Below are 15,604 nucleotides of genomic sequence, written 5' to 3'. Positions count from 1 at the left end.
CTTAATTTTGATCCTGTTTTTTCTTCTTTGTAGGTTCAGAAGATCGGAAATTCTGCATCCTTTACCTTGCAGAGGTGAGTGGTGCTGTTTTCCAAATTAACTTTCTAGTGGGGGCTGAACACGTACTAACAACTCTGATTCTTTCTGCTGGGGCAAGGAGCACTGAATGGGCTGTTTTTAACTTCCTTTTTAATTAATTTGCCAGAGCTCTGGAAAGGAAATGCAACAGCCCTAGCTAGAATATATTAGTAAGAAGCTACTAAAAAGGATCTGTGAACAGGGAGGCTGGGCGACACTGAGACAGGTTTGCTTTTTCCCTTCCCCCTGTGTGCAGCAGGTGGATCTTCCTCAGGGCATTTCACTTGTGTTTTACCTTGGGGCTCTTTTTGCCCTGGGGCAGGTTTCCTTGCCAACTGTTTTGTCTTTATTTTTTAGGCAACTTGCTTTTCTTGTCTTCAAGCACCCAGGTTTGAAGCCCTCAAATAAAATAAGGAAGCTCAATCTAAAAAACACATAAGCATAGCTCTGAAAATGTGTGTGGCTGGTACAGAGCTAGATGTTCTAAACAGAGCATTTAAAATCTTTTGGAATTACTTGGAATCACTCAGATATTGGCACAATTACAGTTGTGTCGTGAAGCAGCCGAGGAGACTGCAAAATTGGTTCACGGTGACTGGACCTAACTAATCATTGAATGCGGCGGCTTTTTTTTCCCTTTTCAAGTGACTTTACTGTGTTCCTGGTTTCAAGGCCTTGTATTTTCAGAGGTGGAAATCTGGATCTGGGAAAGATCCCCAGGGCGCAGAGGAGAAAGGCAAACATTGCTCAGCAGCACCATGAAATAATAAGCTATTGTGAAAGTTGGATGAAAATGTTCAGAAAGAAGGTTGTTCACCTTGAGTGGCTGGGATTTGGGCCAAAGCATGACTTGCTGCATAACCACAGGCTGACAAGTTCTCTCCCATTTCCCTCTTGTTCCTTCCTTGTCTCCTCTATTTCTTCCTCAGGGGCTTGCTCAGTGCTTGTGCCCTACCCAGCTAATCCTGTGCCATGACTCAGAAAGGCTGCGATGGGTGTTCGTCAGCGACATCCCAACAGCAGCGGGATGAGGCACTCTGGCGTTTTCTCAAGCATTTGGAAAAATGCATTCAGAGCCTGACATTTAATTTAGAAGCTTTGGGCCATAAGTAGAAGTGACTAGTAGAAGTGAGTGCTGGCTGTGTTTCAAGACATCTTGAGAGGTGAAGGCTTGTCTTTGTCAAGATGTAATGAAGTGCTTAGCTTTCTTCTGAGGGTCTTAAACGGCTCTAACAGCTGTGGTGATGGGGATCTGTGACATCCATTCTGGGTGGAGTGTAGGAGTTGAATAGAAAATGTGAAACAATTGCTTTCCTACATGCACGCTCCCCCACAGAGGACAGCAGGTCTGGCATGGCCAGGCTCATGGAATTCTGCAAACCTTGTCTTGTTCCTCCTGTTTCACTGGGGCATTTTGGAGCAGGTTACAAGGGGAGTGGGAGCTTCCCAACCATCGGTGACCGGCAGGACTGCCCCAGGAGTGGCTGCTTCACCCTGCACTGCGCCAGCCCACACTTTCAGGTGACGTGGGGGCAGCCCCTGACTCAAAGGCAGCACCCTGCCGGGCAGGGTGTCCCCAGTGCCACTTCTTCCCTCCCAGACCCCACGGGGTTGCTTTGAGGCTAGTGGTCTGCGCCGAGCCGGGGAGATCAGGCTGATGTGAGGTCTGCCTGTGAGGAGGCGATTCTCCAGCTGCCTGGTTTGGCTGGGCCTTTGTGTAAGGAAAGGGAGAAGGTGGCTTTTTGTGTGCGCTGTGAGTACATAGCACAGGTAGAAAAAGATAGAAGCTGGCATCAAGGTTAAGGGGACCGTGCACTTCCAGCAGTAAATCTCATCAGACTCTCCAGCAATGGGCAGTTTTTGTGCAAAAGTGGAAGCTGAGGCACAGAGAGGGGGACGTGCCTGTGAGTCAGCAGCGAGCCAGGGCAGGATGGTGTCCTCCTGACTTCCCCATGGCTGCTCTTCTGGGAAACAGTGATCTGCAGTCCTGAGAGCCACATGGAGCGGACGACCAGGCTCGTGGTTAAAGCATAAGAACAGCAACCTCTCACTTCTGCAGTGCCAGGGGTTATGTGGCTCAATGGACTGTCCTCAGTGGAGGTGGAGCTTAGGTGGATGGAGACTGGCTCTTCTTAAATGATGGGATGCCATTGTGGGAACCAGCCTGGGAGCATCTAAGCATCCTCTTCCTGCAGGGAAGCTAAGAAGAGTCACCTTCAGGTCATCTCTCTTTTCTTCTTTGCATTCACTTCTCAGGAGCAAAACTTTAGTTACAGGGTTGCTGGGGTGTCACCAGGAGGTTTTAAGCCTTGGCGGCCCTGGGTGCCACGCTCCCAGCTGTGTGACCTCCTTTTGCCCTAGTGCAAGGCTCAGCCTCCTTCCCAACTGTGGGAACAAGACGGTTTCCCTCTGCAAGGACGGCTTCCCACGAGGGGGTGGCCCTGCTTGGGGCTGCGCTCAGGCTGCCGGGAGTTGGGGCAATGCTCAGGAGGGCATCCCTGGCAGAGTGCTGGCGCTGGCACAGTGTGACACCCCCGGGGTCGCAGTGATGTGGTGCAGCAGTGCCCCGTGCGGGGTCCTGCTGGCAGATGTGTCTGTCCCACTGCCCACCCCTGTGACTTCTTGTGGCAGCTAGAAGGCTTTGTGTAAGTCTGCATAAGGGAAGGATGTTTGTGTGGACATGGCTTTTTTGTCTCAGTCACTCTGAGAGGTCTCTCCCCACCCTGACGTGCTCCTGTCCTGCTGTTTGCAGCCGGTGCTCCCATCCCTGGGCTGGCCAGCACCGCTTTACCCTGCTGGGAGCCTTTTGCTGGCTCAGCTCTGCCGGCTGGTCCTCTCTGGGGTGCAGGTGATGGGTCTGGGGGGTCCGGTGGTCGTCATTATCGGAGCTCTTCTGTCACCGTGATATGGGCAGACACGTCCCCGTTGTGCTGCCGTGACGAGGCCTGGGAGGCTGGTGGAAGCTCTCATACTGGTGTTTCTTACCCACAAATCATCTGCAATGAGCAGTAATGCATTTACTGTTGCTGTGAGTTGAAAGGGAGCCCACGGGGCCAGACTGAGTTTGCGTTCGCTGCAAGAAAAGCTCTTAACCAAGGCCTTGAGCTGCCATCTCCTGCTCCTTCTCATTAGAAGGTTTGTGAGTAATGTTCTAACCCATAAGGTCACATTTTTGCATTTGCATCTGGCGTGATCCAAAACACAAGTGTGCTTCGATGTCTGTGAGTTGCTTAATTTCTTTTAAACAAGAAAGAAAATTCCAACCTTCAGGGAAACGGGAGTGTCATAAAAAAGCTACTGCTAGTCATCCTGTGTAATCACGTGCGAATAAATCACTCCACATGGTTTAAGTCCTGTGCATTCTGGTTATTTACAGCCAGATAGCAAACGGTAATCTTTATAGCCCGGTGTAGGTTACAGCAGAAGGGGTGTTTATTTTACAGGCTCTTTGGCATGTGGATTGCAGTGCTTGGAGGTCCTGAGTGCAGGTGGCCCCAGTCCTGGGGGGGCATGTGGCCTCCTGGAAGGGCAGGGCTGAGTAGAGGTTGGTGTTGGAAAGAGTGCAGAAACAGAGGAAGGTTATTCACTCATCTGTCCATTCTTGGTGGTTTCGCTCTTGTGGTGGCCGTGGGGTACCTGTGATAGTCCCAACTCATAAGCAAGCCAAGATTTTGGAAGTGAAGGTGGCACCTTTGCACCTGAGGAGTACTATGTGTATCTGGAAGCTTGTCTAACTTTTCTGTTTGCCAGCTGGTATGTGAAAAAGTACTACCAACGCATGCAAACCCCGTCTAGTATATGTTTCATTTCAGTGTTTCAGATCCAAATGAAACAATTTAAAGTCAGTTGAACAGACCCTGCCTGTGAAAGCTTTGGGCTGATTCAGTGTGGACTCACATTTCTGCACCCTAGAGAATTTGGAGTGTGGGTGTTTGGCCCTGTTTCTCCCCTGCCCACATGCCATTCCCTGCAGCATCATACAACTCCTGTGATGACATGTGTAAAACCTGTCAGAAGAAAACAATCGCTGCGTGGCGGGAATCGATGGCCTCGCAGGGAGCCAGTCCAGAGATGTGAATGTGGTCCAGGGCTGTATTCACACCCTTCCCTGCTCCGGAAATATCCTACTGATAGGAAACTGCAGACCAGTGTTTTATTGCATTGTTAGAAGGTTTTGATTCCAACCCAACATATTCAGACCAAATTGACTTTAGATCAAATAGCTCGGTAAGTTTTTAATTTGAAAAGCACTGCAAAATTGATCTGTTTCGCTAGAAGTTTTCATCTGCAGGCACCAGAGTTTTTCTTGGGAAACTGCTTCAACAGAAAATCTTTCCAGTAGCAAATTCCTGGCCTGCTGTGATGAGCACACTTAACTACCCAAGCAAATTAATGCTGCAAATCTATGCTTGATCTTGATTTGCTTTGGAGATGAGCATCCTAACTCTTCGTGGGAGATCCTTCGGCCAAGTGTCAGAGAAATTACACTGTCCTCTCCTTGCCCCACCATCACCCTGTACCCTGGCCTTATGTGGACATGTCCCTGCACCCATAGGGTCCCACATGGGCACTGCTTCTATTTGCATCCTCAAGCTGTGTCCTGGCTGCTGGCAAGAGTATGCTTCAGAGAAATGTTCTTTAAACTGGACCACAGGCAATACTGTAGCTTGTGTAAATGTGCTTAACTCCAGGTTTCACTGGGGATGTCGTGGCTTGCTCCTTAGGAGAGTTAATTTCCCAAAGTGTTCTGTGTCCCTGCCAGGAGTGAGCCTTGCTAATTTAATGCCCTTAGGGATGTGTCATTGTGTGTTTCTTTTCCCAAAGGGAAAGAGCACGGAGAACCGAGGTTCCTGCCTCCACGCAGCAAATCTGAGTGCTGGAAAAGCAATTTACTGATGGTACGGGGGACTGTAAGGCTCAGGGACATGCTGTGACATGGCAGATATTGTACACCTGGGTAATTCTGAAGTCAGCTGTTCTGAACATGTCATCAGAAGAGTTTGAAAGGAGCTTTTTTTGTCCTGCCAAATCTAGAGGGCACTTAGGCAGATGGCTTGGTGATGGGGAAAAGGGCAAAAGGGTTGGCCAGGGGGTGACATCAAACCTACGCAACCAAGTGAGCAGCTACCACAAATTTGTTTAGTAAAGTACTTAAAAAGTAATTATTAATGAAGGAGAGATAAAGAGTACAGATGGAGCACAACCAGAGCAGACATCCTCACAGGCACTTAGCTTGATGTGACACAACACTTGGCCTGAAAACCTTGAGAGAGAGGAAGTTGCTGTGGTGCTTAAAAAATAGTTAAAAAGTCTTGTCTGAAACCTCAACATCGTGTTCTGTGAGTGTTGCTCTGCCAGGGAGGACTTGGGAAGCCGGGCTCTTGCTTAATTGCAGTCAGTCATCATTGACAGGGTTGAAAACAACAAATCATGCCTGATAAAGCTTGCATATGACTTGAAATTTGGGGAAGTAGGAGATGATAAATGGATAGTTCAGTGATAAAGCAGGGGGGGTTAGTTGTTAAGGTGGGTGAAAGCTGATGAATGTGCTTTTATGTGATCATGGGGAAAAGAGGACTGTACACACAGATTTGTGAGGGTCAGAAGTGACTGAGAAAGGCTTGTTGGGGGAGGGATAATCTGCAGCTGTGAGCTCCTGTGGCAGCAAAACAACATCAGTAACGATAAAAGCTTGGGATTCAGTCAACTTTCCGTTCCTCTGTTCTCTGACCCCAAAGTGATAGCCAGAAGACTTGCATTTTGAATTGGTTTCCAACCAAAATGGGATGGTTTTGGCAGGGGGCTAAAGCAAAGGAAGTTGTTCCCCTTTTCCTTTTTCCCAGTATTAAGGAGGATCTGGTGCCCCAGGTTGGGCTCTGCTGTTGTGGTGTACCCCCCCATCCCAGTTACTCTGCTCCTTGGCGGGGCTTCAGCAGCCTGCAAGATGTCTTGATCCTTCCTTTTCAAATGCTCCATCTATACTTTTGGTGCTTAAATATGAGAAAATACCCACCAAATGCAACGACCGAAAAAGGCCAGTTTAGAGACACAAGCTCAGAAAACCTCAAAACTGTGACGAGACCTGGAGCTGAGAGCTGTGCCCAGCTCCGACCCCCAGGTAGTGCTGGCCTAAAGCCATGGTTTGCGAGCCCCTGACACAACTCGCTGCAGGAAGGGTTTAACCACAGCCACCTTACAGAAAAGATTAGCGATTTAGGAGTCCCTCAGCCTCGCTGGAACAAAAAATCCTGAATTCTGCGCTGTGACGGTCACTCTGCAGATGCCAGAGTACTGCAGGGTGGGAGTATAGCTGGGGTTTAACTTCCTGGTAGGAGAAAATCAAGCATCAGCTGGTGCTGGGTGATGCATGCAGGATGAGAGAAGGTAAAAAAGATGAGTATTTGTCTGTGAAGTGGACTATGTGCTCTGCTGAAATTGTATCTCAATTTCCTCTAATTGGTAATAGGAAAAGAGATTATATTTATGAGATTTGTGGGCTGTTATTTGTCAGATGGGCTTGTTGTACTGCAGTAAGGTGGAAGATCCTCTGGGCTGTGGTGGAACAGGCACTGCAGACAGCCTAGAAGTGCTGGGACTAAGGACTTCAAGTAGAGCAAATCTAGATGCACTCCTTGCTGCCTGCTCTCTCCATTTTTATTCCATGAATCTGAAGCACACTGAGAGAATGTGAAGTGTGTTCCTTTGCCTTTCTCTTCCTGTTCCCATTCCTACTCAGCCTAAGGGGGGGACTCCCTCTCCTCCAGCCGCTCTGCTGGTGGTGGTCAGGAGATGTTACCAGATGAGAAATCCTTTCCTGCTCTCTGACATTTCCTTTGCTTCCTCTGTGTCTCGCAAGCAGTGCCTCATTTCTGGAGTGCTGGAGAGGTTCACCAAGCGAGGCTGTCTCCTGTGCTGCAGTGCACCAGCACACATCAGCTTGAGTCACCCAGCTCACATGAAAGCTGGGCGCTCAATCTGCACGTGCTCAATCCCTCTGCCAAGTCACGCATACAGCAACAGCTAAATTCCTTCCTGAACAGAGGTTTCCATGAACCTCCATCCAAAGGATGGCAGGTCCCAGCCTGTGAGTTTCTCCATGTGTGATGCCTGAACAGCAGGCGCAGCGAGACAACATTAGACCAAGACAGCCAACATTTTGAAAAGTGCTTCTGAAGGATGTTGTGACGTGAACCTGTGGGCAGATTATCCCAAATTCCTGAAATGTAGCCCTACTCGGCATCCCCATGACGTGCCCCAAATTTCAGCTGCAACTGAAACATCCTTCTGGTTCAAGCCAGTGCTCTCCTGCAGCCAGAGCATGCAAAGCAATGGCTCTGGACCTGGCCGCCAGGCTGCTGCTCTGTGCAGACAGACCCCTGGGCTCTGTCTCCTCTGCCAGCATGTATTTACCCAGGTTAGATGATGTGGAACGACACCAGTAGCAGAAGCCCCTGCTTGGTATAACCCATGGCCTGGTGACAGGGCAGCAGCTCCTGGGTGGTGACAGCTCCCAGTTCAGGTCTCTTTGGGCAGAGCAGGGAGTGCTCGTGTCCTGGTTAGAGAAAGATAAACAGAGGCACTCTGCTTCCCTGGTTTTGTGAATCTTTACACAATTCAACCTGAATCTGAGTTTTGAGATGACCATGGAATGTGCTTTTTGGAGCAGAAGTTCCTAATTCCCCCCCCCCCCCCGGCTTTAATTCTGTGATCACATTTCCCAGATGTTGGCAGATAGAAGAGCTGACATGCAGTTACAGTACTGGAGAGATTTTAAAAGGTCCAGGGGCCAGCAGGTGTTTTTGGAGAGGAACTGCTGTTCCCTGGGGTTGGTCGCACAGGCTAGAGCTTGCCCTCTTTGGGGCTGTGCTGGGGGAAGAGGGATGGATAATTTTGGGGCCCTGTTTGCAGCAGGTGGATAAGCTTGGTGTTACTGTTGCTGGGGCTGCTCAGCTCTGAGCCCTCTTGGCTGAGAGGAAAGGGCGTTTGCAGAACGGGAAGGTGGTGGACCTGATGTCTGCTTGCCAGAGCGGTGTTTGCACCGGGAGCTCCGTGCCTGGCTAGTCTCAGGGCTGGGGATTCCTGTAAAGGCTGTTTTCTGATGAGCCACTTAAGGACAACCTGCTGGCCTGCAAAATCAAACCAAGCCCTGTGTCCTTGCTGGCTGCTCCAAAGTGGGTGGAAAAGGCTCTTCTGGCTGGCTTTTCCTCCTGGAGGCTTAGCATCCTTCAGGCTGTGCCACGATGCAGTCCTCTTGTGGCATCACTTTTCCATTTTTTCACTCCTTAGCAGCAGCTTCTGAGCGCAACAGGATCTGATGGGCCTGGGGTGAGTTGGAGCACCACGAAGCAGCAGGTCCACTTTGCTGTCTTGGTGCCTCTCCTGATCCATAGGTGTCTGCAGGACAATGAAAACCCATTTCCTAAGAGCCAGCCCTTGGTGTCACAAGAAAGGATGGGCACATCTATCTTTTACTTTCATCTGTAGAGCCTCTCTGGCCCAAAACCAAGCCACACAGCAACGAGCCGTGCTTTTCTGCAGAGACAGCTGGGCCCTGCAAACAGCAGCTCCATGCACATCATCTGCTTAAGCACCTATGAGATCCTGTCACCTTTTGGTCATCCCAGCTTTCAATAGGGCCTCTGCTGTTGCTGCCAGCATTTGTTTTTTGGGCACCACCAGTGTGTCTGGCAGTCCAAAAAGCACAGGAAGAGACGTGGTCCCCTGCACCCCCCCTTCCCCACACAGCTTAGCACGGCAGCAAACTGAACTTTCTCATCAGACCTAGCTCTGTGGGTCATCAAATAACCAGCCAGCAGTTGCCCGTGTTTTTTGCACAGGATATTCCCAGGGCTTGCTGTTTCGCCCGTGGAAGGTTTGCTCTGCGATTTAAAGCTATTGTAGTCTGGAGCCTGTTTCCGAGGTACTTCCCCTCTGGGATCTCTGCTGGGTTTGGCTATGGACCAACGCGCTGAACGTTCGAGGCCAGGGGCTGGGCAGAGCTGAGCTGGGCTGCGAGCCCTGTCCCTGAACCACTTTGCCATAAACCCTGAAGAGGAGCGGAGCCTGGGGAAAGAAGAAGTGTGTTCCCCTGATCTGTGGGGGAGAACGTCCACCCAAGGACCTGACCAGCCCCTATCTGCTAGCACAGCTGGGGGAGGCAGCATTGAGAACAGCCCCAGGCTGGGCTGGTCCCTGAGTTCAAGGCACTGGAGGTGTCAGGCTGAGTCTGGCTCATTGTTCTTGCATCTTTGCTTTGCAGTGTTACATAGAGCCACCCTTGTGTGCCAGGTGCTGTTGTGCTGGGTCCTGTGTGGAGGGGCATGTCTTGGTGCGTAGGGTCTGGGGGTATTCTCTGGGAGGTCATCAGCTGATCTACGGGCTACAGAGCCAACAGTTCCTTTTTGGCTGGTGTCTGCTGGGCTGACCAGGAGCTCTGCTTGGCCAGACCCCTTGCCTGTCATCTCCCCATGCTCCTGGATGCAGTGGGGCTGGGTCTCAGCCTAGTGGAGCATCTGCAGGGGTGAGCTTTTCCCATGGAGCAGAAGAAACCTCTTCCCTGCAGATAATCCCTGGCTGTAACAGGGCCCATTTGGGGCTTGTGTTGGCTAGTCTGGGTCCTCCTCTGTGATACATGCTCTGCATTTCTCTCTTACTCTCCCACGGGCAGCAGTGGCGTGGGGTCCTGGTGCTGGTGCAGGGGCCGGTGCTGCCCTGGAGCCATGGGCTCACGGGTGGCTCCCGTGCCAGCCAGCACACAACACCTGCAATAACATGTTTTTCAAAAATGCTGGGGTGCAGGCAGTCAGAAAGCAACTGGCAGCCACTTCAGTCGCTCGCTTTATCTGGTCGCAAACGCCCCCTTCACGCCATCTGCATCCTCCTTTCCCAGCACTGTGAGATTAAACCCTGTTTTCTCTTTGTAAATATTGGCAGGCAAAGCGGCAGCCTCCCTGAATGAAAACAATAGCGGGGAGGCCGGTTCCCAGAGCGAGCCCTGGGCCAGGCGGCGTGCACAGGGCATGGCTGAGCCCCGATGGTGGCCGATCTCCTTGCCCTGGCCTCCCCGGTGCATGGGAGTGCTGAGCTGGGCAGCTCGCCCCCCCGGCAGGGGCTGGGCTCCGGGGACACGTGCCGCTGGTAGAGCTTTATCCTATATAACCATCGGTCCTTCACGTGTCTGCCCTCCGTCTGGCTGGATCCCAAAGGACTTTGCAACCAGGAGCCTGTGCTTTAGAGGCAGCTGGGGGTGCTCAGCCCCTGCGGGTTGTGCTTCCTCTTTCCCCGACACAGTTGAACATTACTGGGGGGAGCATGTTGATGGAAGAGGGAGAAACAGAGCCTTTCCCTTGGGAAATGTGCATTGGAGAGGTTAAATATCACTTTGAAGGAATAAAGTGCTGCAGTCTCGCTGCTGTAGCACAGAAATGATAGTAAAATGCGTACAGATTGGATAAATACAATTTGGCAGTTAGTGTCCCCCCTCTGCCTTGCCCACAATATCCAGGACATGCATCAGGGCTGTTGAATTTCTCCTCTGACTTTTGGACCAGAGGGCAATCTCCTTTCCTGGCTTTAATATTCCCAGGCGGCTGGGGCCGGGGAGTCTTTCCAGCTCGCTGAGGCTGAGCAGGAGGGAGAGGGACACGTTGCTTTCAGGAGCCAGTGTGGGCTGAGCATCACTCTATGCTAAATTCAATCAAAGAGATGGGGACTGTAATTGAATCAGCAAGGGGCTGCAGAGCAGGGGTAGGTGAGCGGTGCATCCATCACAAGCAAGGGGATATGAGATGTCCTTGGAACTGCTTTAAGCCTCGTGCTGGGGGAATTGCAGAAGCTCGGTAGGGACGGGAGTGTGCAGTATTTGCAGCATCAATGTGGGCGCTGGACTCCTTGCAGCTGCGCTAATGTCTTTTAGGCTTTGCTGAGTCCTTGCCGTCATTCACTTCTGGCCCCAAGTGCAGGGCAGGGAAATGCCAGTCTGGATTTCCAGCTCAGTGGATTGGTACCCGTCCTCTCCTCTGAACGCAGGAACGATTAGGTACTTTCCTAGGGACTGGTGGATATCACAGAAGTACAGCAGGAACGATTAGGTACTTTCCTAGGGACTGGTGGATATCACAGAAGTACAGCCTAGTGATCTGCTAGCGTGGGACTAGGAAAGATTGAGACGTCTGGGATGGGAAAGAGCACTGGGATGCTCAGAGCATCACTGCAACTCAGGATCTGGGGGACAAGGGGGAGCCTCACCCCCTTTGTGTCCCTGAATCACAAACCTCTATTCCATTTCGATAGTGCTCAGTAAGCCTGAGCATGTATTTTCGATGTTTAAGCCTGTTTCTGTTGTAAGAATAAATATGTGGTGATGTCCAGACATAAAAAAGATCAAATCTTCTCTTTCCTATAAGTCTTCTTGGAGGGGCAAAGGACTGACCTAGAGATCTCTGTTTTCTAGAGGTGAAGTGGGAGATTGGTTTATTTACTGCTTTAGTAGGGATTTTGGATTAAACGTGAATGAATTAGCATCGAATGAAAACAGTGTTTAAATGGTGTGACTAAAAAGCTTTTCCTTTTCTGGTTGTGTTGTGTCTCTGGAGTCACAAAGCTGCAAGTTCCTTAGTTCTTTCTGACCTTTCTGGGAAAAACAGGCTGTTGGAGACCTGCCCTTCTGGAAGGAAATCCTAGGGGGAAATTAAAGACCTTTTTTATGCCCTTTAGTGGAAGGCTCTTTTTTCTTTCTTTATGGTTCTGTCCTAAAGTTCTGGGGTTTTTTTCTTTCTTTTTTTTTTTTTTTTTTTTCTTCCCCTTTTCATATCTGGCCTCAGAAGGAGATAATCCAGCCATGGGCGTTTCTGGACCCTTTTTAAAGTGAAACCTGCAAAACTCCAGTGGGCAGCAAATGTTACTAATACTTAATTTTTAGCACAAGAGATTTAAACTGCATTTAAGGGCTGGGAGACACTTGCTGAGTGAAATCAGTTAGAAGGTTTCTTAAATTAAGTGGGATTTGGCCCAAAGAAAATGTGTCCAAGAGAAACAGGTCCATATCAAAAAGGGTGTGTGCAGGGAAGAGGCTAGGGCGCGAGGGGAGGTGGGCTCAGGTGGGATGAATGCCCATCATTTCTCTTAATTCCTTTCTCACTGCACATTGCTCACAGACAGTGCATGACTGGAGCTGGAGCATCATCCTCAAAACAACCCCTGATGTATGCTCTAAGTAAGGAGCAGAGCAGGCGAGGCTGCTCTGGGGCTTCTCCTGGAGTCTGTCTTTCTCCCAGCCCCGCCCAGCCTAAAGGTGCTTGTTTTCATCAGTTCATGCTACGGCGCCTCATTGATGTTTGCATACAGCCAAGCGCAATTTCCACTCTCTAAATTAGCTTGACAGACACGTTTCCACTGTGGTGGCACAGGGTGCGGAATTGCTGGTGCTCTGCCCGTGCCTTACCACTCTGCTCCTGCTTATTAAAGCAAAAGTCTGCTGCTCTGCGCCATAGCAGCCTTTAACCCTCTCTCTGGAAGAGATGCCACTGTCAAGCTGATTTCCCATCTATTTCGCTTTCTCGTGCCCAGAGCTCAGGTCACCAGTGCAAGCTCTCCTGTTTTATATATATATATACTACACAGCTTGTTGGAAGCAAGTAGTTTGCAAACAAAGCCAGGGCCTGCGACACACAGCTAATGACCTTCTCTCTGCCTGTGTTTCCTTTACGTCAGAAGTCGGAGTGCTTATTAAGTTTGGAGGCTTACTCCCAGGAGCAGAAGAAGAGGATCTGCTGGTGTCTGGCTGAGAACATCACCAAGCAGCAACATCCGGCATCAGCTCCTACAGAGAACAAGGTAAGAGACCCATGCGGGAGCTCAAAAACCCTTCTCTGAGCATTGCGGGGCTCTGCCTGTGGTGGGGATTTTGCTCCAGTGACACTCCTGCCAGGCGAGCTGCTCTGGAGGCTGGTTTTTTGTGAGGTGAGGAGCAAGTTGGCATTCAGGCACTGCTGCATCCGAAGCTTCCTGCCCTGCTCGGGGTAACAATTACTGCATTTGCATCCACTGACTCGAGTGGAGGCAGACTCTGAGTCTGACACCTCCCAGCATCTGTATTTGGACAGCTGAGGCCATGCAACTCCTGCCTCAAGAGCTCGGTGCTAGGGCAGGACTGAATGCGGAGGGAGAGGTTCAGGCCATGATCTCTGGGTCCTGATTAAAGGGCTGAGGTCATGGGAGTAGCGGTGTAGAGATTTGCCCCTTCTGTGCACTCAGATGGGCTCAAGCATTTGATCTGGACCCCGCAGATGGCCTCAAAGCACAGAAAGGTCATTTGATGAGTGTTGTTTTTCATACCTAGCAAGGCAGCACCAGCACTTTTCCCACACTGAAGAACTTCAGCCTGGCCTGACAGCGTTGTCTTAGCAGCTTTGGCAAGAGAGATGTGTGTGTGGAGCGGGTTTGAAGCACTGTCGGGCACGCCTGACCTGCGGGGATGCAGTTAACACCTCCTGCCTGCCTTTGGGGCTGGGGCTGCCACACCATGGAGTTGTCTGGGACAGTGGCAATTTCTGCTGGAGTCGTCTCATCCCCTGGGGATTGGGTTTGGACCGTCAGGTCACCCCTGCTGCTCAGGAGAAGAGAAACCCACTGTGCTGAGTGTTTAAAGAGCTTTAAGTGAGGCAGACAGGGATCTTGGGGGTAAAACCACCTGGATAACTCCCCTTGCTGGTGTGTGGTGGTGGAGCGGCTCCTGCCCCACGTCAACATGTGGATACAGCTTTGGTCTGTGGTCCAGTCTGGCTCAAAGGCAGGTGACACTCTCACTGAATGTGCAGGCAAAACCAGGAGCAGGTGACTACGCTGCTGCCTGGATCTGGAGGCAGAGTGACGTGGCTTTTGCTCTGCAGCGTCCCAAACTGGGTCAGCACAAACATCTCCACAGGAGACACAGCCTCCAGATTCCTTTTCCTGCACGTTTCAGATGTACTAAAATAGCAACAACATACAAAGCCTGAGAACCTAGTTACCAACCAAACCTCTAGAAATGCAAATAGCCCAGGGCAGCTAATTCAAAGAGGTGACAAGGCTCTTGTTGTCCTGTGGTACGTCTTGCTGGCATGACCCAGTGCCTGGGCAGGGGGTCCCAGGCAGCTTGGCATGGGGGCGATGCGTGTGATGGTTCTGCTGCTGGGGGCTTGGCATGGCTCTGCTCTTGGCTGGCTGCCACCCAGCCACGGGCTGGGGGATCCTCTGGGGTGAAGCTGTGCAGGAACATGTTCAAATGTGGGCATCTCAAATAGATCCTCAAAGCGGGGATCTTGGCGGCTCTCCATCATGACACGTGCTCTGGGACTTTGGGTGATATTGCTGTTTGCCCTCCCCGCCCCAGACTCTGTCTTCACGGCGAGGTGTGGGATTTTGGCATTCTGCTAGACGTAGAAGTCCTGTGGCTCAAAGCAAAGCCCTGGAGAGTGTCTCCTCCCCATGTTATGGAAGGAGCCTGGCTATGAGTAGGTGAAAAAATACTCTAGCAGACAACACAAACCTTTCTAAGGCTTTTCTGTGCCTCAGGAGCCCAGAGGGTGCTCCTTGGGTGCAGTGGAGTGACAGCGCGGGTCCTCCAGGGTTTGTGACTAGGGTGTTTTGTCTTGGCTTGCCAAAGCTGATGGAAATCTCACTGGTGGGATATGGGGCCAGGAGGGAGAAAAGGAGCATGAGAGCAGCCCCCAGGCAACTAATTTAGTTTGTAGCACCATTTCCTACCCCAGCAAGGTATAAAATGACCAGGATGCAATTTTAAAGCAAACGTGATTCTGAAATGCAAGAAGGAACAGCGTAGGGAAGGGAGAGCAGCCAGGTGTGAGGCTGCAGCTCCAGAGCAGACAGGTGAGGATGCTCGGTGGGGGTGCAAGCTCAGAGCAGGGTGGGCAGCTGCACCAGTGGGGCCAGGCTGGAGACAGAAGCCTGACATGGGTGAGCTGCAGCTGGGGCTGCTATAACCAGTCTGCACCGCAGCTGGTTAGTCAGGGCAGATGTCTCTGGGGATGCCAGTGCAGCAGGGGGCAGGAGCTGGGAAAATCAGTTGCTTTTTGGAAGGGAGAAGTGATCCATTAGCTTTGCTTGTTGCTTACAAGTCATTTGATGCTAGGGCTATTTAAGGAAACAGAACAGTGTCTGTGCTCTCTGCACAGGCAAATGAAGCTGACAAGACCAGCCTTGGCATGGTTAATTTCAGCTCCAAGCAGGAACCTGATTTGCAAAGCCTTTAAAACTGCTCCAACTTGGCAAGTGGCAGCACATCTCTCTTCGGCCAGAGCCCAGCTGAGGGTATCTGGCTTTGCTGTGTGACGGGAGCGAAGGGCCAGCACAGCCTCAGTGCCAGGCAGAGATGCACCATGTGCCAGCTGTGCACTGGAGCTGCAAAAAGGGACACTGTCTGAGCAGCGGGCAGCTCCTCAGCAGCCTCTGTGGCTGCCGTGCCAGAGTGTGAGCTGGGAACAGCTCTCCCTGCAACATGTTAACACTGCTGTTAATGCTGTCCCTC

At 51.1% G+C, this 15,604-nt stretch overlaps 1 protein-coding gene across 5 annotated transcripts in view; it reads left to right on the top strand.

The window, feature by feature from the left end:
- Positions 1–15,604, top strand: part of RGS3 (regulator of G protein signaling 3) — a 79,462-nt gene that overhangs the window by 40,454 nt on the left and 23,404 nt on the right. For all 5 annotated transcript variants that reach the window (XM_080402042.1, XM_080402050.1, XM_080402043.1 and 2 more), the window contains 2 exons: positions 34–74; positions 12,790–12,912. In XM_080402042.1, the coding sequence (XP_080258168.1) occupies positions 34–74; positions 12,790–12,912 (164 nt within the window). The remainder of the gene's footprint in view (positions 1–33; positions 75–12,789; positions 12,913–15,604) is intronic.

This window comes from Falco punctatus, assembly GCF_963210335.1.
Source record: "Falco punctatus genome assembly, chromosome: 9".
Taxonomy (NCBI): Eukaryota; Metazoa; Chordata; class Aves; order Falconiformes; family Falconidae; genus Falco; species Falco punctatus.
This window is presented reverse-complemented; position numbering and strand designations above follow the sequence as displayed.